Source organism: Alosa alosa, chromosome 23, assembly GCF_017589495.1.
Source record: "Alosa alosa isolate M-15738 ecotype Scorff River chromosome 23, AALO_Geno_1.1, whole genome shotgun sequence".
Lineage (NCBI taxonomy): Eukaryota > Metazoa > Chordata > Actinopteri > Clupeiformes > Clupeidae > Alosa > Alosa alosa.
In genome coordinates, this window is record NC_063211.1 from 13566610 (window position 1) to 13591460 (window position 24851).

The window sequence follows — 24851 nt, forward strand, 5'->3', positions numbered from 1 at the left end:
CCATGTGAGTATTGAAGTAACAGTCACATAGCAGCACAGAACACTGGACTGTTAAAGGGCAAATGTACATACAGGAGCACAGTCAAACACCCATTGTATGTATGCAAGACATGTACCATACTATACTAGTACTATATTATAGTATAGTATAGTATTATACTATACTATACTATACTTTACTACGCTATGCAATGCAATGTTATGCTATACTGACTCTACTGACATGTTATAGGTAGGTTACCAGTTGGCTGTAGAATGTTAGTATGGCTTTAAAACAACAAAAAAAGGCTGAAAATCAAAATATACAAAGCTCACTTTCAAAGCAGTCAGTCATGCAATTACAGCAACTATTCGTGGTCATCATTACACAAGGCATAAAAAATGAACAGGATCAGGAAATGACCCGGGTTAGACTTGAACCCGGGTCCCCGTGGGCACTTGGACCCAATGTGGTATGGGCGCTGTGGCCAGTCCCCCCACACACACACACACATTTATTATTTATAGGCCTGGGGTAAGCAAGTTATTTGGGCCATCACATTTTAGATTAAGTTTGCATGCTGTTTATGGGTGAGGTTAGTACTGGTGTGTGATGCCATTTGTATTTTCATTGATGGGAACATAATTACCATAATTAAGGATCAGTGCTATCTCAGGTAGAATCAGGGTTCCCACGGTCATGGAAAACCTGGAAAAGTCATGGAATTGTAAAATCCCATTTTCCAGACCTGCAGAAATCATGGAACTCAATAAATTCATTAAAAGTCTTGGAAAAGTCATGACATTTCATTTTCTTACCAGGGACGTAGGTAGGAGACAGCGTACATCATGTCACAGAATACGATCGCTTCCTTTATAGAATGGAGGGGAAGAAAACAAATTTTATCCAATCTTGTTGTTTAAGTCACAAAAATAGTCCCAAAGTAAGTCATTTGTACGTGTAGGCCGTGAAAAGTCATAGAAATTTAAATTAACTTTATTGAAAGGTCATGGAAAGGTTTTAAAATGTTGTCAGTAAAAATGGGTGGGAACCCTTAGAATATGCATGACATAAATGGACAAATTAGCTCCTTCATTGTGAGACCCTAAACTCCCTAAATTGCCTCATGGAATCAAGGACTCCAAGCTGCACATTGAGTCCAGTATCTTATGAGCTGTTGTGTCCAAGGAAGGTGAATTTACAAGAGTGATAGGCAATTTAATTTGGCAGGCTCTACACTTTGGAACTAGAACAGCTGTCATCACGCCATCAGAATAAAGGAATGTCCGCTCTGAAACAGTGTACAGTAGAGTACTCATTTGAGAGAGCGATAGAGAGAGCATGTACACAGACAGGATGCCCATTCATAAACATTGGATGGTGACCAGCACTTCCATTAGGCATTAGGCATTTTGACTGTGGAGAGCCAGTGAACCCATTATATAAGGTTCCCTGTTTACCTCACACAGACAAAACATATTAATTAGGTCAATCTGCTGTCTCCTGGACCAGAATCAGAGACAGGGAGAGAGCTAACTCATGACTCACTCTACATGTGATATCATATTCATCTTTGACAGACTGATTTTTTAATATAATATTTCAGTCGGGAGAAGGATTAAAATACAACCAAGTTGTTTAAAGGTCTTTTTTTCGTTGACAGGGAAATGCTGGTGATCCTGGCCCTGTTGGTTACCAAGGAATGAAGGTATGTTTTACTTGTTGTTCAAATATGACAATATCTCTTGTTTGAATTGTTATGTCTCTTATTGAAGTCATTAATTATTTTTTTCTCAATTCTTTCTTCATAGGGAGACAGAGGAGTGAGAGGCGACAAGGTATAATTATGCATTGCAGGTTACCATTGACTTAATTATATCAATTATACTGTATCATGCTTTATGAAAGCACAAGACTATACTTACATATATTTTCTAACATCTAGGGAGAGAGGGGCCACAAAGGATTCAAGGTAAATATCTCTCCTCTTGAAATATCTGCCTTTAAGATATCATCGCTCAGATTCAACAGGAGCTAAACATGTTTCTAAATTTCTCCTCCAGGGAGACAAAGGACAGCATGGCATTGATGGCATTGATGGACGCAAGGTAAAGGAGATCAGCACTCACACTTATGTTCATCCACTGAAACTCTTTTGTCACTCATATATCTTCAAAATAGGGTCATAGTGGACGCTCATTTCATCAACAAGGCAAAGAAGGCTCCAGTTTTAATCTCCAGAAAAGCAAGACTACATTTAATCATTTAGCAACAACTGCCTGATTCTTAGAGAAATGTCCATCATTGGTACTCATAGATGGACAAAAAGTTCTGTGTGAGAAACCTGCACTTGAGGGTTCTAGAATGGCCGTCTGACTTTCAAAACCTAAATTGAGAAGTTTCAGGCACAGGAAGCGTCGTGTTTTCTGCTTCACTAGCATAACACCTGCAGCCCTGTCCGTCCTGTGTTGATGAGTCTAGTGACCTCCCCTTGGCGAGAAGATGCTCTGTTGCTTTCTCACTGATCCATCGTGGTCATGTGGTCCGTGCACCCCAGCCCCCTCACAGTGCCCTGGCCTGGTTGGCCTCCTTGTGTGGTCTGTTGAGTGTGTCCTGCTGTGGCATGGATGGCTGTTTGTGTTCTTGCAGTGTGTGTTTCTTATCTAGTTGTGCTGTTTACCACATCCTATAACATCTGCTAATGACTTCATGCTGTCCAAACAGGGGGTTTAAGCTGTGGGGCTGTGAAACGTGTGTGTGTGTGTGTGTGTGTGTGTGTGTGTGTGTGTGTGTGTGTGTGTGTTCATCATAGGTCTTCTCACTTCACACTCTCCTTTCCAGCTGTTTCTGCTTTTTGACCCAGATGTACGTGCCTAAGGCTGACTGACCTCCTCATGGTTGTGTGTGTACGTGTGTGCATGTGTGTGTGTCTGTGTCTTTGTCAGTATATGTGTGTGTATGTCCATGTGAGTGAGGGTTGAGCCATGGGGCCATGGGTGTGCTTGGTTAATATTCTGTGTAAACCTCTCGGCTACCCACACCAAACCACAGCATTCAAGCTTTGTGTATGCGTGGGGCTGCTCCATGCCTTTGTACACACCCCCCTCTGTGTATTCCCAAGTGTGTTTATACACTGTCTCTTGTTCATCCACAGGGTGAACCAGGTTATCCAGGTCTTCCCGGCTGCAAAGGATCTCCAGGACCAGATGTAAGTGAGCATCCTCTAGAGCCTCATCTCTCCAGGTGTCAGCTCTACTCCGCGTGTTTACATGTAAAAGCGGCAGCTCTGAGAAGATGTGTGGCCCGGGTGGGGAGGAACAGCTGTTTCAGGACTCTTGCTGTCAACGGCTCCATCCTCACAGTGTGGGGAGGGCCCAGTGTGGTCAGCCACCCCCCAGCCCCCTTCCCCTGCTTCTGTCATTCTTACACCAACACAACAGGAAAACTTCCAGCACCGTAAAAAAACAGTGTTCCTTTTAAATTGTAACCTTATTACATAAAGCTTTTAAGGTTGATGTTTTTAACACATCACAAAAGATTTCTAAATGAATCAAATACATGCTCATGGTGATAATCATCATTCATTATTATTATCACCATTGTCATTATTATCATCATCATCGTCATTATGCTTTATTGAAATTGTCAAGGAAAAGAAGACATTGTGGAAAGAATCTCACATTTTGGTGTGGGTGTTGACAGTCATCTGTCTGTTAGCATCATTTTCTTACCCGTGTCTGAGCTGTTAACATTCAAGGGCATTTTAGACTAGGCTTCAAGACCAGTTGCTTGGCATTGGCAGTACATCTCACTATGGTAAACTAGCCATGGGTTAACTGATTGCTTTAAATATCTGCTCTAATTATATTTACGGTGATCTGATTGGCTTACTCCTATCACCAGACTCACCAGGTCTTCTTCTTTGAAGCAAGCAGGTTAACGGTAACAAACAAAAAAAAAACACAAAAGATACTTATCATACATCCAAGTCCAGGTGTTTTGCCTTCCATCCCAAACATGATTGGCCAAAAAGTTTATTTGACCATGACAAGCTATCAGTCACAAAGCTGATTGGCTATCGACCTGGATCTTCTCTCCCCCAAACAGTGCTGATTGGCCGAGGCACCCACCCTCCCTCCGCTCTCTCAGACAAGCTCGTTCTCCTCCAGCTGCTTCCACTCAGCCTGCATCTGGAGTCCAGAGCAGGGGATGTTTGCCCCGGGACACTGCCAAACATTTACCAAATATGACATGTAGACATTCACAAAGGGTTCTCACTTTCTTGCTGAACCTCCCCCTCTGCTATCCATTGTGAAATTCTAAGTTTCAGTGCTAAAATACAGTTTTATACTGTTCCCTCTTCATTGTGAGACACAATACAGCCTCTGTGGGATTAGTGCTCATCATTTATGTGTGGGGGAGAGGATCACTGCTCCATTTGTCATGTCTGAAAGGAAACGTTTTCTTCTTTCTGTCACAGGGTTTGCAGGGAGAGCCTGGTCCAAAAGGAGACCCTGGACCATATGGTGTAAAAGGAGGAAAAGTATGAACATGCTTATCTGAACTGTAGTCGCATTTTTTTTAAAAATGTTCCCATCATTGAAACATGTCTTAAGTTTGACCAAAGACTAAGCCTTCTATTTGTTTGCAGATGCTATAGATTTAATTGACTTCCGCACCAGTTGATGAGGTAGTGTCTGACATTTCTCTCATCTTTAGGGAGAGGGTGGACTTGATGGTTTACCTGGACGTCCCGGGAACTACGGCCCCTCTGGACCAAAGGTAAATAGGACGCCCTCAATGAACAAGTGAGGCTGGTACACTCATCCACCGATTAGTAATGTAAAGATCCCGTCTGGGGGCAATCAGTCGAAGTGGTTTTACACACATAGCTTTGTGATGTTGAGAGGACTGACTCACAGATGGTAGTGTTTAGCAGTTAGCATTGATGAGGCTTGAGATGGGGATTGGGATGGGGACTGAGGGATAATTTATAGTTGGTGCTTCCACGCATCCTTGTCTCGCCACAGCCCCATGGTTTGCTTTGCCTCACATGTCTTTTGGTTCACTTGTGCAGGGAGACAGGGGACCGCCAGGCGCAAACGGAGACAAAGGAGAGAGAGGCGATGACGTGAGTATTTCCCAGCCCCTACGTGTTTACAGGTTTCTCTGGAGGCCCCCGTGATGGAGGTTCTGTGTATCCTGTGAGTAAGACATAAGCAAGGCCAAGGCCAAGTAAGAGCCCCTTTGGGAGGATAGCCTTCTAGGGCTTTGGAGAATGTCATTGTGTGTGTGTGTGTGTGTGTGTGTGTGTGTGTGTGTACAGTATGTTTGTGTGTGTGTGTGTGTGTGTGTGTGTGTGTGTGTGTGTGTGTGTGTGTGTGTGTGTGTGTGTGTGTGTGTGTGATCTTCTTCTTTCACAGGGAGGGAATTTGGTCAAAATTCAGTTTTAACAGCTTGTTTCTTTTTTAAAGGGCCAACCAGGAAAAGATGGAGGACCAGGCACCCAAGTAAGCATTACGTTTACATTTTCAACACAGCAGAGTTATGAAATGATTTCAATTCCTCAAAACTCAGAAATGTGTCATGAAGTCATGTTACCGGTATTCACAATCTGTACACATAATCTGTAAGAAGCTCAGCACCTTGTAGATAGATAGATAGATAGATAGATAGATACTTTATTGATCCCTAAGGGGAAATTCAAGATGACCTTGTGATGACAATGAGACTTTCACTACAGGGAGGTCCAGGAGAGAAGGGCGAACAAGGATCCAGAGGAAACCGCGGGCCGAGGGGAGAGATTGTAAGTCTTCAACCTGAAACCTTTTTGCTTAGGTCAGCTCACAGCTCTAGGGGTGTCGGACTTGGGCAAGAGATACAATTTGCCCCAGAGTATGAGATCATGATACCACTGGTCACTCACAAACACTCTGGAAACTTAATAACCATTAAATTCCCTTTATGCGATGTCCAGTGAAACAATTAATCAATTTATGATTGGATGAGAAGCAATCCATAAGTCCAAGTCCATAAGTCATAAGCCCTTGAGCAAAGCACCTAACCCCTCACTGCTCCCCAAGCGCCGCTGTTGTTGCAGGCAGCTCACTGCGCCGGGATTAGTGTGTGCTTCACCTCACTGTGTGTTCACTGTGTGCTGAGTGTGTTTCACTAATTCATGGATTGGGATAAATGCAGAGACCAAATTTCCCTCACGGGATCAAAAGAGTATATATACTTATACTTATACTTATAAGTGGGGAACTGTTAGCAATCACTCCATTATTGATAGGCCTACTTTAGATCTGAATTGTCTGACGTTAACATTCCATTAACTCGGAACTAGAGTAGGAACTAGGGAGTGATTTTACAACGTCACATCAAGTGAGAAAAATAGAGTAAATGGAATAGGTTGAATGTTGAGATGAATATCACTAACACATTACAGCCTTGGGAATAAACCTTACCAACCCCACTCATACTTGTGTCCCATTGCTTAAGTATTCCTGTGCCAAACCAGGTTTAATGCTTTGCCTTGGCCAGTGTTTTAACCCTTTCACTCCTGCAGGGTGACCCTGGGCCTCGTGGTCAGCCTGGACGTGAGGGATCAGCTGGGGCAAACGGCGATCCGGTAAGAACCGAATCACCAACCTCTCCTCTGTTGATCTGACAGTAGAAACCTAAGCTTTCCTACTGTTGGCATGGAGCCTTATGTTGAGTCTACCTCTTCACTCTTTGTTATAAAATGAGCTTGTAGCTCTACGCATATGCTTAGCCATTTTACCAGAGCCTGTGTATTGCACAGTGTATCTACCAGTGTTTTTTTTATATATGCATATATATATTAGCAGGGAGTGCAATTACTTCTAGCAGGCAAAAGAATTCCTTTAAAACTCTAGAGGTCAGGTCAGGTTAAAAAGATTTAAAAATGACATTCAGCCTCCTTTCTGCTTAGTCACAAATGGAGTACGAAGGTCAGGTTTGACCTCCAACGAAAGGCATCCCTCAGCCTCGTACAACCCCTGCCCCTAACTGGAAAGGTCAGAGAGCCCTTTTGGCAAGGTCACAAGGCAGGGAAGGAACAAAGCGGTGCCTTCCAGATAAGAAATTAGACTCATCTCCGTTGGATTTGGGGGCAGGGCAGAAGAAGACTGGATTTATGGGCCCTCTCAACAGGCCAGAAGGACCCCAGATGGGCTGCATTATAAAGGCTCCAGAGACTGGTCACACGATGAAACCCAGGGGCTAACCTTGTCCCTCTGAAGTAAGACAGGGATAAAGTTATGATATTATAAACTGTTTACTGGTCAAAGGCCTGGCTAGTTTATGCAGTCCTGTAACCTACAGTACACTGTGGCACAAAATGAAAGCTAGCCCTCTCTGCTCAGCACAGCAGGGGTTAGGGTAGATGTTATGCCTGGATGTTCAAGTAAGGGCATGAAGCAGAGGGTTTCAAAGTCAAATGAAAGTGTTGAGAGGTGTAAATGTTTGGTACAGTACATAGCTAATTTAGATACACTTATGGTGTGGGTGCTTGCGTTTCTTTAGGAGTCCTCCATATTGGTTTGTATAGAAATGAATATTAGTGACACATACTGTACATGTAAGAGGTTGGAAATACGGGGCGGTTGGTAATAGGTGACGTTCCTATAAGTAATTCAAGAATTCAAAGTCAGTGGAATGAGACTAGTATTTTCCGCCACTGCCTTTGTTGGTGACACTATGTTGAGTAGGCCTACACATGAATTGAAACCAAGGCTCATGAATTGGGTGGTGCTAGCTCAGTGACCCATCGCTGTGATCCAGAATTAGCATAGCGCTAGCAAACCTCGCTTCCCTGAAGGTGTGGAGGCATCGAAGCCAAGAATGGGTCTAAATATAAGCAAAGGGGACAACCATTACACTGTCCAGCGACTGAAAGTATCCAGCTGAGCTATGACTAATCCTCCCATCACCCACTCTTGACAGCCGTTGCTCTAGAAGCTACGCTGTGTGTCTCTCAAACAACAAGGTCCAGCTTTGCTTAAGTGTAAGGTGTAATTTAGTGCAGTGAGTCAGCCTGGATTGTGCGGGCTGTTCTACCTCATAAGGCAGCTGATGTACCAGTGCACCAGAGACCTCTCTCTGCAGTTGCATGGTGCACTGCGTAGTGTTATGTGATCTTTACAAGTAAGGTTTGGCCCATCGCCACATGTTTGGTTTCATAGCGCTACTATTCGTGTGTTGTGTTTCTCTCTGTCGTAGCTTTTTGTGGAATTGGTCTTTGGGGTATAGCCAGACCAGCATCTGACAGTGAGAGAAAATCTTTTTTTTTATTTTTTTTTTCTTCTTCTTTTTTTCTTTTTTGTTACTGGCAGGAATTTTTTTTTTCCAGTAGGAGTGGGCGTATGACTTGCACCGCTTCCCAAAGAAATGGAAATATGGAGAAGTCCGTTAATGCATTAGAAAAGGCTAATGTTCTTTCCAAACCTCCATTTTGCTTATGCAATTCTTCCATGTTTCAGATGTCCCTGCTGGTTAAAATAAGGCATAAAATGAAAATAAACATCATATTTCCCGCCTTCTGAGTCACCACCTCTCACCAGAGTTCTATTCAGAGCCCCTGACTCAAGACTGGAAAAGGGGGAAAGGATAATTAACCATAGTATCGGTTTTGTTTCCCTTAAGTGTTTTTTGAACTTTGGGTTTTTAATTAGGCTTGAATGGATAGCAGTGTTCTCCTTTCCCTTCTGTAATTCTCTGAAGTCATACAAACATTCTCAGGAATTTGAAGGCGATTAGATATCTACCCTTTTGGATAAAAAAACAAATGTTGTGAGCACAGACCACATGACTGATACACATTTTCAAATACGTTGTTTAAGTTTAATTTTAACTGTGTCGTTTCTTGTGTAGGGTGAGCCTGGTCGTGCAGGGTTGGCGGGTTACCGTGGAGACGAGGGACCAGCAGGACCAGAGGTGAGGATGTATATATGAGCCTGCATACTGTCCGCTGTGATTTACAACATGTTGAGAGAAACACTGACAGGCTGCCTCCCTGTTGGATTACTCAAGCTATAAACTAGACTTCCCATCTATCCTCCTCTCACTTTAGGGACCTAAAGGGCCCAGAGGCATCAAAGGATCGCCGGGAGACAGAGGCCTCATGGGAGAGAGGGTGAGTTGATCCCAATAACTGTAAATGCATTAATGTTATGAAGTTGACTGTAAATGCGAAACAGAAGGGAGTATACTAAATAAAGTGGATTAACACTGTTTCCTCGTCTTCAGGGAGAAGATGGTGTCCCTGGCAATGGAACTGCCGGATGTCACGGATTCCAGGTATATATATTATAACCTTTGCTGAATATATTGTTGTTGTTTTTGTCAGTTTTAGAGAGGCATTGAATATTAATTTCTTTTTTCTTTCTGTCTTTAGGGATATCCAGGGCCAAGAGGCGATGCAGGAGAGCCTGTACGTATAGTCAACAGAGCACTTGTGCCTTTTTGCTAGATTTGTGGGGTTATTATAGTAAAGCGAACAACAATTTGTCAGTCAACAGTCCATCTGAATTGAGGTTTGATTTAACACCCAAAGTAAACAATAAGTTCTGTCTGATGCTAAGAGTCCTAGTTGGAAGTGAAGCAATCATCACCATACACCCTTCTGCTGCAGTGTTTACAACTGATAAACAACAAGTCTGTTTATAGCTGCAACAGCTAGCTTGAAGAACTTTCTCACTTTCACCCACCCTAGAACCACCTGCAATGTGGATCTAATTCAAACACACAAGGGTGGAGTGGAGTGGAGTCTTAGCCTTATCATAACCGTCAATAAACTCTCCAAAGAGCTGTCAGGGATTAAATAAAGTTATGAAGCGGTTTATGTTTGGATTACTAATACAAGTTGTATTTGGATTCCTAGTAAACTAATGATTCATATGATTCATGCATGCGGGTTGATTCATGAAGTGTTTTAATGCAAAGATAAGAGCCATGCTACTCTGGTAGCAGCTGTTAGCAGCTGTGCTGTGATCTTATATGAATTTATGATGGGCGTACTGGCTCAACCTCAAAGAGTGCAAACTCATCTAAGCCACAGCAAGATGGGTGGAGATGGTGAGTGTGTTCTGTGGCTGGGAGCCCCCCTCATCCTCGCTTGCTTCTGTCTCTCTCTCTCTCTCTCTCTCTCTCTCTCTCTCTCTCTCTCTCCAGGGAGTCATCGGCACCCCCGGGCCCAAGGGAGACGACGGAGAGCCCGGAGACCCAGGCGCTGATGTGAGTCTGTTTGGAAATTCATGGAAATTTGGGAGGTTGATTATGACTCATCTGTGCCTATTCCATCAGTCTCTTACTTTCTCTCTATCCCCCTGTCTCTCTGTCTGTGTGTGTGTCTCTCTCTCTCTCCCTCTCTCTTCCCTTCACTCCCATTTCACTGCCTCTCTCACTCTGCCTTGCTTCTTGCTGTCTCCTCCCCTTCACTCTCTCTCTTTCTCTCTCTCTCTCTCCCTCTCTCTTTTACTCTCTTTCTCTCCCCTCTCCCCACTCAGTCCTTGGAAATGAAGCCTTATCGGGCCTGTTGTTGGCCTAAAGGTCTGTTTTGCATCCGAAAAGCGTTCATGCAAATGAGAAGGAGCACAGCATAGAGCAGGTCAGACATGTTTCCTCAGCAGCTTTGCTCTCGTGTGAAGATGGCGGGTTGAGCGGTGAACACAAGCAGCTGTGTGTATTCCGTTGCCATGGACGCAAGGAAGTTGGGGTCATAGTGTATGCAAGGCATTCTTTTATGGGTCCATTATTTGTAGGACACATTACTTGTGGATTTATAGGACTTTCAAAGCAACCAGAAGAGTCTCCTGACTAAATGAGGGTAGGAGAATGATGTAGGCATAATTGCCTTGGTCCTTGTTTACCAACCTACAGTAGATTGACTAGTTTTGTACTTACTTATTAGAGTTCATCTGAGCAAGGAGAAAATATGAACTTAAATGCAAATTGTAGATCATTTCATTTAGACTCCGTCTTCACAGAGATGTCTTTGTGCTCTCCCATAATGGGAGCAGTTTAAGGATCCATCTTTGCCAAGAATTCTGAATTTTATTTTAAGGGCCAAAATGTTCAGCTGGTCCAGCAGTACGGGTAATACTTCCCACCCGGTTCATATCCGGCATACTTCACAAGATTGAAAACAACACCAGTAGCGCTTCATGCATGCCTAGCTTTCTCTTTGCTGCACTCACTTAAGATTATAAGCAATCCACAATATGGCTAAATTGAATAACAAAAAAGCCTCAGATCAAGTACATACATACCATCATGCATGTTCACAAACCTGTGCCGTATGACATGCTGAATTTTTGGTTTGGCAAGCCACTTCGGGGAGCCCAGACAGTTGACATCATTGTGAAGGTTTTCTCAAGCGTCCTGTTTTGTTTATGTTGATCTTAAGAGGATGGGAGGAACCCTCTCAATTAGATCGAAAAAACAAATATGTAAACAGCACAGGATTGTGTTTGTCTGTCTCATCTATCTGTTTATAGTGCGGTGAATCAAACAAAATCTGAATAGCACAAGGAAGCTTAACAGATAGACTATCTCTTAGTGAATTAGGGGCTGTAAGACATTTTGACCTTTCTCTCTCTCTTTCTCTCTCCCTCCCCCCACTCAGTCCTTGGAAATGAAGCCTTATCGGGCCTGTTGTTGGCCTAAAGGTCTGTTTTGCATCCCAAAAAGCGTTCATGCAAATGAGAAGGAGCACAGCATAGAGCAGGTCAGACATGTTTCCTCAGCAGCTTTGCTCTCGTGTGAAGATGGCGGGTTGAGCGGTGAACACAAGCAGCTGTGTGTATTCCGTTGCCATGGACGCAAGGAAGTTGGGGTCATAGTGTATGCAAGGCATTCTTTTATGGGTCCATTATTTGTAGGACACATTACTTGTGGATTTATAGGACTTTCAAAGCAACCAGAAGAGTCTCCTGACTAAATGAGGGTAGGAGAATGATGTAGGCATAATTGCCTTGGTCCTTGTTTACCAACCTACAGTAGATTGACTAGTTTTGTACTTACTTATTGGAGTTCATCTGAGCAAGGAGAAAATATGAACTTAAATGCAAATTGTAGATCATTTCATTTAGACTCCGTCTTCACAGAGATGTCTTTGTGCTCTCCCATAATGGGAGCAGTTTAAGGATCCATCTTTGCCAAGAATTCTGAATTTTATTTTAAGGGCCAAAATGTTCAGCTGGTCCAGCAGTACGGGTAATACTTCCCACCCGGTTCATATCCGGCATACTTCACAAGATTGAAAACAACACCAGTAGCTTCATGCATGCCTAGCTTTCTCTTTGCTGCACTCACTTAAGATTATAAGCAATCCACAATATGGCTAAATTGAATAACAAAAAAGCCTCAGATCAAGTACATACATACCATCATGCATGTTCACAAACCTGTGCCGTATGACATGCTGAATTTTTGGTTTGGCAAGCCACTTCGGGGAGCCCAGACAGTTGACATCATTGTGAAGGTTTTCTCAAGCGTCCTGTTTTGTTTATGTTGATCTTAAGAGGATGGGAGGAACCCTCTCAATTAGATCGAAAAAACAAATATGTAAACAGCACAGGATTGTGTTTGTCTGTCTCATCTATCTGTTTATAGTGCGGTGAATCAAACAAAATCTGAATAGCACAAGGAAGCGAACAGATAGACTATCTCTTAGTGAATTAGGGGTTCTGTAAGACATTTTGACCTTTCTCTCTCTTGAAAAGCCCGATCACGTTTTCTGTTTAGAGAGGCTTGTTCTCTCAAATTATTAATGTTGCTGTTTAGTGGCACGTTTGACAATTGCATTCAACTTATTGCAGCATCTCAGCGTAACTTGCACCCTTAGAGTTATTGCAGATGTTGAGGTGATGTGTGGTCCAATATTTTTTTGTGCTTTTCACTGTTAGTGTTCTTAGAGCAAATAAAGCATTTCCAAACCAGTGGCTCCAAACCAACTAGACAATCTGTTTATGTTGCGGGCTAACATGTATGTGCTTTGGGTGAAATGTTGTATGTAATTTAATGTCTGCAGGATGTTTTGTATGCTTCCTCAAAAACATGACATTTTGTAATTCGGTTTCGGATTCGGTATTTGGCAGAACCTTAAAAATCAGGATTCAGTGCATTCCTGCTGTTAATACGGCATCTACGTTTCAGATACCACTGCCTAAATACCAGTGACGTCACATCCTGTCAATGGTAACCTTGTTATTATGATGTCACAGTCCTTAAGCTCCAAGATCCTTTCAAAGTATTAAAGTGACCCAGAGAGGAACCCAACTAAGCCACAACAAGCCTTTCAAGGGGTGTTACAGCATCAAGTTTAGCTTTTGATCATTTATATATTACAGATGTTGTGATACTTCTGTGATTAGGTAACATGATACATGTTTCTCTTAGGAAAACAATCTCTTTTAGCCAGCATTTTCAGTCAGACGAATACAACACTATGTTGACACAGTCAGCTGGGAGTCATTCTGGGGACAATTCTGTCACCCAGACGGCTATGCTCATTCGAGATTAGCCTCACTTGACGTGTTCCAAGGAAAACACCAAAAGTGCTCACTTATTGTGGTGGCTTTGGGAAATGTTTGATGTTTTCTTTTTTTTAATCCATTGCATCCTGTTGTTGTTCTGCACCACCAACACTCTTTGATTTCCCTTAAAAATAGACAGAAGTGAGGCCTTTCTGCATATGAGTGGTCTTTGTTTGCTTACACGTTTATCATCCCACATCTGTGTCACTCAAGGCGAAGCAATGTGGACAGTGTTGGTTTCGACATTGGGGAAAGTAGAAACATGTGAGTGCGCATAGATCTAAAGAGTTTTTTTTTCCAGAAGTTTCAAAGTCAGAGCACAGAAGGTTTGCAAATGGCAACTCCAAAAGAAAAAGTAAACAAACATAAAGTGGATTGAAAAGAAAAATAAAGTTCAAGGGATTCGGAAAATGAAGCCATTTACAGTCGAATAGCTCCATTTCATGTCTTGTGAGTAACCCCAATTTACAGTAATGACCAATGCTCTGGTCCTAATCATGTCTCGTTATGTAGCTTTATAAATTGTTGTGGACCTTGTTCTTAGTCAGTTTGGTTGTGGCTTCCTGTACGAGTGTTTCCCAAACTGTACTTTTTCACACTTGAAAGAAACACACTGATGGTATGGAAAACACAGACAGAGAGAGAGAGAGGGAACATGGAAAATAAAAGATTTTTTTGTTGTTTGCAGATGCTTAATTGGGAAACAATAGGCAGTAAATCTAGTTTGTTTTTACAGTTGCGTGTTAATAGCCCCATATTCTCTGTAATTGTGGGTATTCAGGTGGCAGTGTTACTTTCGATCTCTTTACCCATCCAACTTGCTGACCACCCCTCACCGCCACACACACACACTCCAACCTAACTATCCGTAGAAGCAGAATTATTCTCCCATGTGCTTGGCTTGTGTGGTAAAGATTAAAAAATGTGTCCGCCTCATTATTAGTGAAGCATGAACAATCAAAATGGCTGCTTCTGGGACCCGTTCAAACAAACATGCTAATGGAAAATGTCTGCCACTAAAGCTAAGAACATAATCAAGCGGAGCTGGCTCTGATTCCTCCGTCATGTGTGTATTCCAGGCTGCTGCACATGGTCCTTGACTTCATCTCAGGGTCCTTGTCTGCTTTGGGTTTAGAAACGTCACTCACCCACTTGGCTCTTTTTTTGGTGAATTTGTTTAAAACATTTTCAGCAAAGGGTTTGAAAGTTAATGCACATTTTTGCATCGGTCAAACTGAGAATGTCAGCAACATCATTAGCCTAGCCGGGGTTAGCCTCTCAATTATTGGCCTTTCGCAATGCCAAATGTGAGTGATCTCCTCATTTTGTTTTGGTTCCTCAGCATGATAAATATGGCAGTCCTTGTTCTGGAATTCTTGTTTGCCTTGTGCAAGCTACATCTGCCTCCCTAGCATGCATTACTTTTGTTGGCAATGATTTAGGAGGCCTTTGCTATTTCTCCCCATGGAATGTTTCTTCAACATTATTTCTGTATCATGACATATGTATTAGTGTGGGGCGGGTAGAAATACCCACCCCCTGAGTCTAGATGCACTTGGTATGCAAGTTTGGCACATGCTTTTTACCATGTCTGTTCTTCACCTGTTGCATCCATCCTTCCCTGACTGCATTGTGTAGGTTGATCTCCTGATAGTGTGTTTGGTGTGAATGAGCTAAAGACTTACAGAACTCCCAAGCCAGCGCCTCACACACATCTGGAGCAGATGGCCCATAAAGCTGGTCACTCTCTCTCTCTCTCTCTCTCTTTCACACACACACACACACACACAGAGTCTCAAACCTCCTGGAGTGTCTTTGTGTATGTGTGTATGTGTATGTCTGTGTGTGTGTGTGTGTGTGGGGGTGTATGTCCAAGTGGCCTGCTTTTTCACAATATGGAGATTGTAATGACATTCTGCCATAAACAACTCATGTGTTCTCATTGGCCACCTCCCCTCTATGCTCACCAACACCCCTCCACCTACAGCAACTCAGCCCTAGTCTGATATGCATCAGCCTAATTGCCGGCGTCCAAACAATGATGCCATTCCACCCAAGTCCTCCCCACGCCTCTAGAGAACCAGGGGGGGTTGTGTTTTATGTATGACACACACATACTCTGTGTGTGTGCTTTGAAGTGTGGAATTTGAATGTAATTGAACCAGTATGGAGGAGCCCTGTCTCGTCTTTTTATGGGCGACCAGGTGGTTGGCATTATCTTCCCCATGTGCGACCTGTAGCGGCTCCACCTACTGGGTCCAGAGCATACTGTTGGACTCAGCAGCTGGGATGCGGTGATGGGAATGGGTCATTAGAGGACATTAGAGGACATGCTTGGGTTTAATAGGTGCACTGATGCACTTGTTGTTATTGTACTCTACCTTTACATTGTTTTAAATTGTTCTAGAATTGTTGGGAGAATTGTTTTTAAAAAGCTTTAAACCTTCTACCATGTTGTAAGTTGATTTGGTTAAAAATATGTCAAGCCAAATGTAATGTAATGTAATGTAACCTTCTCTGCATCCTCCCTAATCCCAACCTCCCTAATCCCATCCTCCCTAATCCCAACCTCCCTAATCCCAACCTCCCTTATCCCAACCTCCCTAATCATGCATTTGTTTTACACAGAACGACAAGAATGGAGAACCAGGACCAAAGGGAGCGAAAGGGCACAGAGGGCCAGAGGGCAACCCCGTAAGTATGACGAGCCCCCAGTTACCCCCTCACCCCCCAGTTACCCCCTCACAACGGCCAATCCTGGGTGGGTTTTTAACTCTGCCACTCTGCACTGTAAAGGTAGTCATGTGTGACCCGTTTCTAGGGCCCTTAGAATACCTTCTAACCTTACTGCCCTCAAAAGAAGGTTGCTCAGTTCAGTTTTTAACCCACAGGAGGATGCTCAAATGTTCTACTAATTGAAAGAAACCAGTTAGAGCTTTTGACAGTATCTTTAAGAGTGCTAAGAATAATGGTTCTACATTCTAAGAATGATTGTTAAGGGAAACTGTGATCTTCAAAGTTCTATGATTGCAAGCTGAAGACCTTTTTCAAAACATCAGAACAAACAGACCATTGCTTGGAACCAGCTTCAAAGACTGTACCTACTGTAGAGGTATCTCTGGAAATCTTTCAGGCTATAATAGTCGCTACAGTCACTACCATCCCTGTGGTATTAGTAAAAGTTGTTGTCAATGAGCAAAGTGTCTTGTGCATAAACTAAAACTATTATGTGAAAGCACTGAGCTGACCCACCAGTGTTATGGTATTAGGTTAAATTTTGCATAGTTAGACTTTAGATTTTGCACTTTAGCTGTTATTTAAATGATGGCCCAGTATGTAATTGAGTTTGTACATGAAGTTAGTTAGCTCAAGGTGAAATCAAACCGTCATCATATTACAAACAGTTGTGAAACGGATGACAGGAACAGCAGCAAAGTAACAGGAAGAGAAAAGAGTGAGAAGGCAAAATATGGACAATAAGGGAAACCAAGAGCAAAGAAGACAGATTGTACACCATGAAAAACTGCTAATTAAAAGCCCCTGACTCCAACCGTGTGCTGCCATACATGTATTGTGGGGATGAGTCAAGGCCGCATACTTTCTAGTCTCGCCCATGATAAACAGCCTCTCTCTGAGTTATACAGGCATGTGGGACAGAGGCCTGGATCCAGGGTGTAATTTAGTGAAGCTCACACTCTCCCCCTGGACTCTCTCCAGGGAGGGGAGGAGTTCTCGACAGACCTCAAGTATCCTCTTATTTGGCCTGGACAGCGGCGAGCCAGTGGCTCTCCGCACAAGCCAATGCTAATTCCACAATGCCAATGCTTTCCAGCAAATGACATGGCACGACTGTTGTTTGTTGGTTTTGACCCAGGTGGACTCCAAAGCTGTAATTTAGGGTGACAGTCTCTCGATGAGATCAGTTTTGGTGTTGGGGCTCTTTTGTTGTTCCTTCAAAGACATTGGGTGTTTTTAACTCATGTGTTTGTCTGATTTTCAGGGCCCTCCAGGACCACCTGGGCCTCCTGGAACTGATGTAAGTGAAGTATCTTTTCACACTTTTTTCCCACAACACTGTGACTCTCTCAGACATGACTTTCTCACAGCTCAAAAATCACTGAAAACTTGTCTCCTTCTTGTCTCTCTTCGCCACAAAACACCCTGGGAGTTCTAACTAGAACCTCTCAAGGCAGGTCAAAGGATCTCCTTTATTTTGCTAAGATTGGTCAGACAATACTGTGTCTGCAATAGAACAGCTGTAGCTCTGATGACCCTCCGAAGCTTTTTAAGAGCTAGCCCTTGGCGGAAAAGAATTGTCATCTGCCAAATGAAACATTGTGGCACTGCAGATATGCCTCCACCTCCTTGGTAAAGGTTGTGTGTCTCCTTGCATGGAAACATCCATTGTACACTGAAACAAAATTTGGCATCTTAAAAACACACAAAGGGTAAATCACATCCAAGAGCTGTTTGCCAAGGTGTGACAATCGTGTTCTCTCTCTCTCTCTCTCTCCCTCTCTCCCTCTCTCTCTCTCATGGTGCATATGGTATGGATTTTCTTCTAAAGTCTCATTCCCAGGAGTCCGACTGACAAGCCCCTCCATTCCCAGGGGTTGCACTGACAGGCTTAAGCCCCTTTGAGTTGCTCACTTGACTTTTTGACAACATCCATAACACATGTACACACTTTTTGAATGAGAGAGAGCAAACTTGCAGCTTTTAATCACAGTTACTCAACTATTGAGCTTGTCAGAACATTTTGCATAACAGCAAGTGCAATGCGCACAAGAGAAAATTATGTCATGTGCCTTAGTGTAGCTCATAATTACAGTTCGCCACAATAAACCATGCCTCATGTCATCCTCTAACCTGTTGTTGTAGGACTGCGAGATTCTGGACATCATCATGAGAATGTGCTGTAAGTATTGTTCAGCTGCTGCTCTGTCATCCTCGCTTAATGCATAACACTAACAAGATGTTCCAAAGTTGAGCGCTGGTTTCAATTTGGCAAAATAATATCTTACCCAGCAAAATCTCAAGTGATTTGTGTGTTCTCCCATTCCGACCCTCCACGTGTCAAAACTCATCATTTCAAACATCATAATTTCTGACCCTGCTTTGGTGCCCCAACTTAACATGGTCAAGTTGAGTTATGTCTGTCAAAGCAACAAGGTGACTCGACAGGGTAAATTATCATATTTGGAGTGTGACAACTGGATATGATCACTTTGCAGTCTCCTCAAAAGACAATTCCCTGCGTCCTGCCATCTGAATTCTAGCTCTCAGCTGTACTGTTGGATAACTAGCTGTGAGTGTAGTAGCCCTCATTTTAACTGGACGTAGGTGGGGGATGTCCCTCTAGTGCTTACGGGTCTAGGGAGGTAGGAGGGTCAAGGATGTAAGTAGGGCAGCTGGCAGAGTTCTTGGACTGGTAATGAGAAAGCCAGCCCTGCTGGCCACTGACACACAGCAGAAGAGGCCAGAACCTGCTCGGATCGCAATAGTCATCGCTGGCTCGAAGACACAGCTCAGAAACAAATAAGCAAAAAGCGGAGAGGAACTATGATTCAAAATTTCCTATTCAGAATCTTAACTGTTCCTCAAGAATAATTAAGTATCTATTTATCTATCTATCAGTTTATCTGCCCATTTTTTTTAAAGTTGGCTGGCAGACTTCAGAATACGGCAAGTTCAGGAATCAGTAGATCGATAGGAAATTATTTAGATGGATCTATCTATTATCTATCTATCTATCTATCTATCTATTTGTCTTTAAAAGAAAGAATATGGCATTGTTATGGTTATGGTTATGGATTTGGCAGACGCCTTTGTCCAAAGCGACACACAAATACAAAACAACATAATATTTAAAATTGAACAGGGAACAGATTAGAATGTTGGTCAAATATAATAAGGAGAATAGTAATAATAAACAACAATATCAATTCAATCAATAGCCTAATAAAAATAAGCAATTAAAATGTCCATTCAATCAATAATATAAAAACAATGACATGGTAAGACTACATTAAGGAGGATATCAATAATAAACAATAATGTCAAATTAATTAACAGCTTAATGAAAATAAAACAATATTATACAAACCATAACACATAAGCGCTTAAACAACTAAGTACATGTTGAATATGAATGTCTTTAGACCCCTCTTAAATGACCCAAAACTACCACAGGAACGGAGAGCACTGGGCAACTCATTCCACCAACATGGAACCATGGAGGAATAGTCTTGAATTAAACCTAGTTTGTATTCAAGACTCTATTCCTCAGTGGTTCCATGTAGGTGACATTGTACAAGTAATTGGCTGGGGTAGAGGTACAGTAGGCCAGTAGGTCATGGAAAAGCCTGAAAGTAAACCGAAAGTTGCTTTGCGAACCACCATGTGTTATTTTGGAGTGTGTAAGTAAGTAGTGCGCAAGTGAAGGTAAACAGTTAAACAACTGTCGGTTGGTTTATTAGAATGTAGAAGTTATATTCCCTACTGTGAACCCCTGACACTGGGCTCATGGGGATGTCCAGTATTCCGAGTCAGACAGCTTTCTGAAAAATAGGCCAAGGGCTGTGCACAGTGACCGCTGGAAGGATTTTGCTTGTCTTTTTTTTTATATGAGGTTTCCTACATAAAGCATTTTCTTTGACACTACCTTAATAACAAAATTGTGCATGAGCCAGCGTTGAGCTTTATTGCAATAACTCATTTGTATCGTTGCTTTCATGTGCTGTTTGTTGATAAATTGCCAGACCAGTGGAAAATCCAATCTGTGTTTTTTTTCTTCTCTCTCTCTCTCTCTCTCTCTCTCTCTCTCTCTCTCTCTCTCTCTCTCTCTCTTGGCCTCCTTTTCTGCTCAGCCTGTTGTGGTGAGTCATTTTTTCCTTCTCTCCTTTGTAAACTCTGTAAACAGGAATACTTGTCCCATATGTGATTCAGATCAATGAGGTGAAATGAATGTGTGGTCCACTTAACTCCACTTTGTAACTTTACATAGAGTGCAAGTGTGGCCCACTGGACCTCACCTTCGTGGTGGACAGCTCAGAGAGTATCGGTGCCGGCAACTTTGCCCTCGCTAAGGACTTCATCTTAACCGTCATTGACAGGCTGACGAAAGACCAGAGAGTGGTGGTCAGTGGTTTCAAATTAATTTGATCTGTTTACGAAGCGCAAATAACAATTGAAATCACTGAGGAGACCCAAGGTCTATCTAGGACCAGGGAGAAGGACCGAAGCACACAAAGCTTTTAGTGAATTTTATTAGTGCAAACCGACTAACGACTAACTAACGTCCGCTCTCTAAGGTCTTTGGTGTGGAGTAATGAGCTTTAAACTCACTGCACTTTTAAAGGAATGGTTTAGGAAACAGTGTACTGTATCTGCAGTTGTAACTAAGTCAAGACAGTTTGTCATGCATGCTAGATTCATCCTGGAACATAAGTCTCAAAACTAACTCATTCAAACTTCATTTACATTAACTGAAAATACATGAACATCAACAGCTCGAATTTGAATGATGGGCAAAGTCTTAAGTCTAAGTGAAGCAAATGTATTTACTAATTTAACACCACGGGCTAAACCTTAACCACAGCCATTGATAAGTCAGCTCAATGCTCCCACATGATAGCTCTAGTTTGTGCATGAGAACTTTGTTCGTTAATAGACTTTGCACTTTGCACACTTTAAATTAGGGCACCAAATTTGACTGCACTATGCTACCACAGTTCAACAGTTCTGCAATTCACTTCCTTTTTATGTGGTTAGAGGGTCTTGCTCTGTGTACTTAAAGGTAGCACTTAGCCTGTGTCAGTATGTCAATTTCTTCTTGTCAATCATCTCATTTTCTTGCAGTTTGACGGTGCAGAATCCACCGTTGGGGTGGTCCAGTACAGTGGCGCAAATGCACAGGAGGCTGTCCAACTGGAGACTGGCAGTTCAAGCAGGGTTGCTTTGGCCAATTTCAAACAGTACGTTGGAAAAAATAGATCACTTCACAATACTGAACAACGGGTTGTCTTTATCCATTTATCTGTTTAATCTATCCCCTAATGCATAATGCTATTTCAGTTGGCCTGTTTATTGTGTGTAGTACTGTATGTGTTATGCATATTTTGCAAAACGGTGAAAGAGTAACAACGAGAATTTCAAATCCATTTAGTAAAAATGACCACCTGTGTTTATTCAGGAAGGTGAAAGAACTGAGGTGGCTAGCAGAGGCCACCTACACTGGTGAGGCCTTGGACTTCTCCAAGGTCCTTATCAAACGCAACAATCCTCGAAACCCCGTGGTCATTGTCCTCACGGACGGACGTTCTGATATTATCCGAGACAAGACACCTCTGACTGTACTGTGTAATGAAGGCATTAGGGTAAGACAGTATACAAAATGTTATTATGATGTTAAAATCCGTTTTTAATTATTAAAGCATGCTTCGTCTAAAACACCGGAATCAATTAACTACAACATCATTGTGTGGTTCCTGATATGTTATGTGACTATACTAAACTAAACTGTATGTGCTATCAACCATACCATACCATACTACTACAGAGTGTTTTGGAGAGTACTGGAGTTTTGGTGTTAATGTGGACTGAATGCTAACAGGTTGGTGGAGTGGGAATCAAGGATTATTCAGGCAGGCTGCCCAATAAGGAGCAACTGGAGGATCTCGCCTGTACGTCAGACCCCCAGAAGCCCGGATTCTTCCGTGAACTTGACAACTTTGCTGAGCTCCTGGAAGACTCCTTCCTGCAAAACTTCACTGCACAAATTTGCCAAGGTTTCATTTTCTTTCAGAAAACATTTATATGCCTTTCTCTGTACAATTAGCTCCAGGAAATAAACCCTATCTCTGTTTACTTGCCTTTCTCCAACAGATAGGAAGTGTCCTGATTACAAATGCCCAAGTAAGTATTGCCATCATCACAGTAACTGGTTGTTAATCATGAAAAATCAAAGAAATATGTTTACCTTACTACATAACTATGTTTATCTGTAATAAACTTAACACTGCACTTAACTTAAATCATTAATCATTTAAAGCAACAATACTGTATATATAAATATATCTCTAACATCAACCATTCATTCTAATAAAAGACTAACTCTTTCTCCTTTGGTTTGGTATGATTCAGTCTCCTTCGACACTGCCACTGACATTGGCATCCTCATGGACAGCTCAGCCAGTGTGGGCAGCAACAACTTCAACTCGACCAAAAAGTTCGTCAAGAGGCTTGCCGAGCGCTTCCTGACCGTTGTTGATAACGGCCAAAGAAACCGCGCCGATGTTCGTGTGGCCGTGGGCACGTACGGCAGCACGGCTATCCTCAGTGCCTTCACCTCCAACCTGACGCAGGTGCTAAAAAGCATTGACGATTCGGCGTTCGAGAACATGGGAACGGACGTCATGGGGGCCCTGTCAGTGGCCCTCCCCCGTTTCCGCGGTAGCCAGCGGGTCAAGAAGCTGCTGGTGTTCTCCGACGGTCGCTCGCAGGGCATCACCAACAGTCTGATTGCCAAGCGTGTGCGCGAGCTGGAGGAGGCTGGCATCAAGCTCTACGTGCTGTCCGTGGGGGACCGGGTGAACGAGGCCAACCTGCGCGACATGGTCAGCCGGGGACGCAGTTTCGACGTAGCCTACGCCCACCGCCACCTCTTCCGCGCCTCTGATTACAACTCCCTCCTCAGGGGCGTGTTCTACCAAACTGTGTCCCGTAAAATTTCCCTGAACATCTGAGAGGGGCGTGTGTTCAGAGCTGAGGAAACAAGCTGATTGGCTATGGGGCGGGGTTAAAAGAGGGTGTTTTCAAAAAGGGAAATGAAATTAAGGGGGTTGGATACTTTCAAAAGCTTCAAATTGTAGGGCTTTTTTTTATTCCGAGACGTGATTATGAATTCATTATGGAAAAAAAAAATACGTAGGAGTGTTTGCGTTACATTGTCTGTTTTATTTTTCACGACAGTGAATGATTGTGTGAACGCAAAAAAGAAAGTAAGACTTCACTTTAGTCTTTGCATTGACGTTACAGCATTTGCAGTGAAAATTTAGGTGCGTGTCTAAAGCACTCATGCACTTCTGGTTTTATGAAGAATCAAAGTAATTACGTCCGATAGTGATTATCTGGAATTATTTCTGAAATGTTTTGTCTGTCCCTTCCAGAGGGAGATTCCTCTCTTCTCTCCATTTGTTAAGGTATTGAGACAGTATGATTTAATTCCAGCATCTTAAAGGAGTGCATTGCCAACTAGCATAAATGTTTAGCTTCTGTTTATCAACATATGTTGGAGAGGTACATTATGTCCTCAGAACATTAACCTGTTTGCTGGTCAAGCCGTCCAAATGGCTGATAGGTCCTCCTTTGTGTTTACATCAAAAGGATGTCATTGTCCTTAAAAGGAAATGGATGTTTTCAGCTTCAAATGTTCAGTATTGCTCATAAGAATCCTGTACTTCACAGAGGTTTTGTATAAATGCCTGACCCATCACCTACCAGCACTTCTCATATGCATACATCACTGAGGCTTAGATTAAAAGGTGTTTTCAAATATTTGTTTGTCAAGGGGCAAACAAATTGCATTCCATGACATCATTTTTTTTTTTAACATGGTGCTATCATCATTTCCTCAGGATGACCTGAAGCTTGATTGTTCTTTCTAAGCAGTGAAAAGTTAATGTTACAATTTTTGCAATACTTTTTTTTCCCAAAGATGTATTTTTTACCACTAGGTTTGTGTAAAGCTTTATACACATCAGACATGTATTTTGAGAACAGCAATAGTGTTGCTAAAGAGGTATTTTCAATAAAGAATGCTTCACCCCAGCTCTTTGGTTCATCTCAATTGTGTAACTACTGTAGTTTGGAATCTAATGCTGCTTATATTTCCCTGGTTAGGGTGTTGCACATGTCACAATTTGAATGAGAAATTTATGAGGTATGAGAGGCCAACAACGTCAACAACTAAGATATTTTATATTTTCTTAACAAGTAGGCCCTAATAGATGCCTACTTATGTCTAATGACGTTAATATTCAATTGTCACTGAAATAAGCAAACAATATCACTGGAGTACTCATTGACTACATATATTCTATGTACCGGTATATTTCTATACAGTCAATGGGTGAAAAACTCAGATGAAGGATGTTACACTACTCTTACCACTACCGATGAGGTCACTCGTCATTGCACTTCATGATCTTTTTTTAAGAGAAAGCTTTGTAAATACAAATAAATAAAAGAAAAAAACATTTTTTAAGATAAATGTTTTGTAAATACCCTTGACACACACCCACACACACTGT

The 24851-nt window shown here is 42.4% G+C and overlaps 1 protein-coding gene across 1 annotated transcript in view; it reads left to right on the forward strand.

Moving 5' to 3' along the window:
- col6a1 (collagen, type VI, alpha 1) overlaps window positions 1–24369 on the forward strand; it is a gene marked incomplete at its 5' end in the record, with an annotated part of 26781 nt that extends 2412 nt beyond the window's left edge. The window contains 27 exon segments of the mRNA XM_048235259.1: window positions 1–4; window positions 1644–1688; window positions 1792–1818; window positions 1926–1952; window positions 2044–2088; window positions 3135–3188; window positions 4461–4523; window positions 4700–4762; window positions 5058–5111; window positions 5455–5490; window positions 5724–5786; window positions 6549–6611; window positions 8876–8938; window positions 9075–9137; window positions 9251–9301; window positions 9399–9434; window positions 10175–10237; window positions 16168–16233; window positions 17540–17575; window positions 18421–18457; window positions 20409–20417; window positions 20546–20679; window positions 21400–21515; window positions 21734–21917; window positions 22154–22328; window positions 22426–22455; window positions 22684–24369. The exon segment at window positions 1–4 is cut by the window's left edge and continues 50 nt beyond it. Coding sequence (XP_048091216.1) covers window positions 1–4; window positions 1644–1688; window positions 1792–1818; window positions 1926–1952; window positions 2044–2088; window positions 3135–3188; window positions 4461–4523; window positions 4700–4762; window positions 5058–5111; window positions 5455–5490; window positions 5724–5786; window positions 6549–6611; window positions 8876–8938; window positions 9075–9137; window positions 9251–9301; window positions 9399–9434; window positions 10175–10237; window positions 16168–16233; window positions 17540–17575; window positions 18421–18457; window positions 20409–20417; window positions 20546–20679; window positions 21400–21515; window positions 21734–21917; window positions 22154–22328; window positions 22426–22455; window positions 22684–23285 — 2209 coding nt within the window.
- Window positions 24370–24851: the final 482 nt, after the last annotated feature.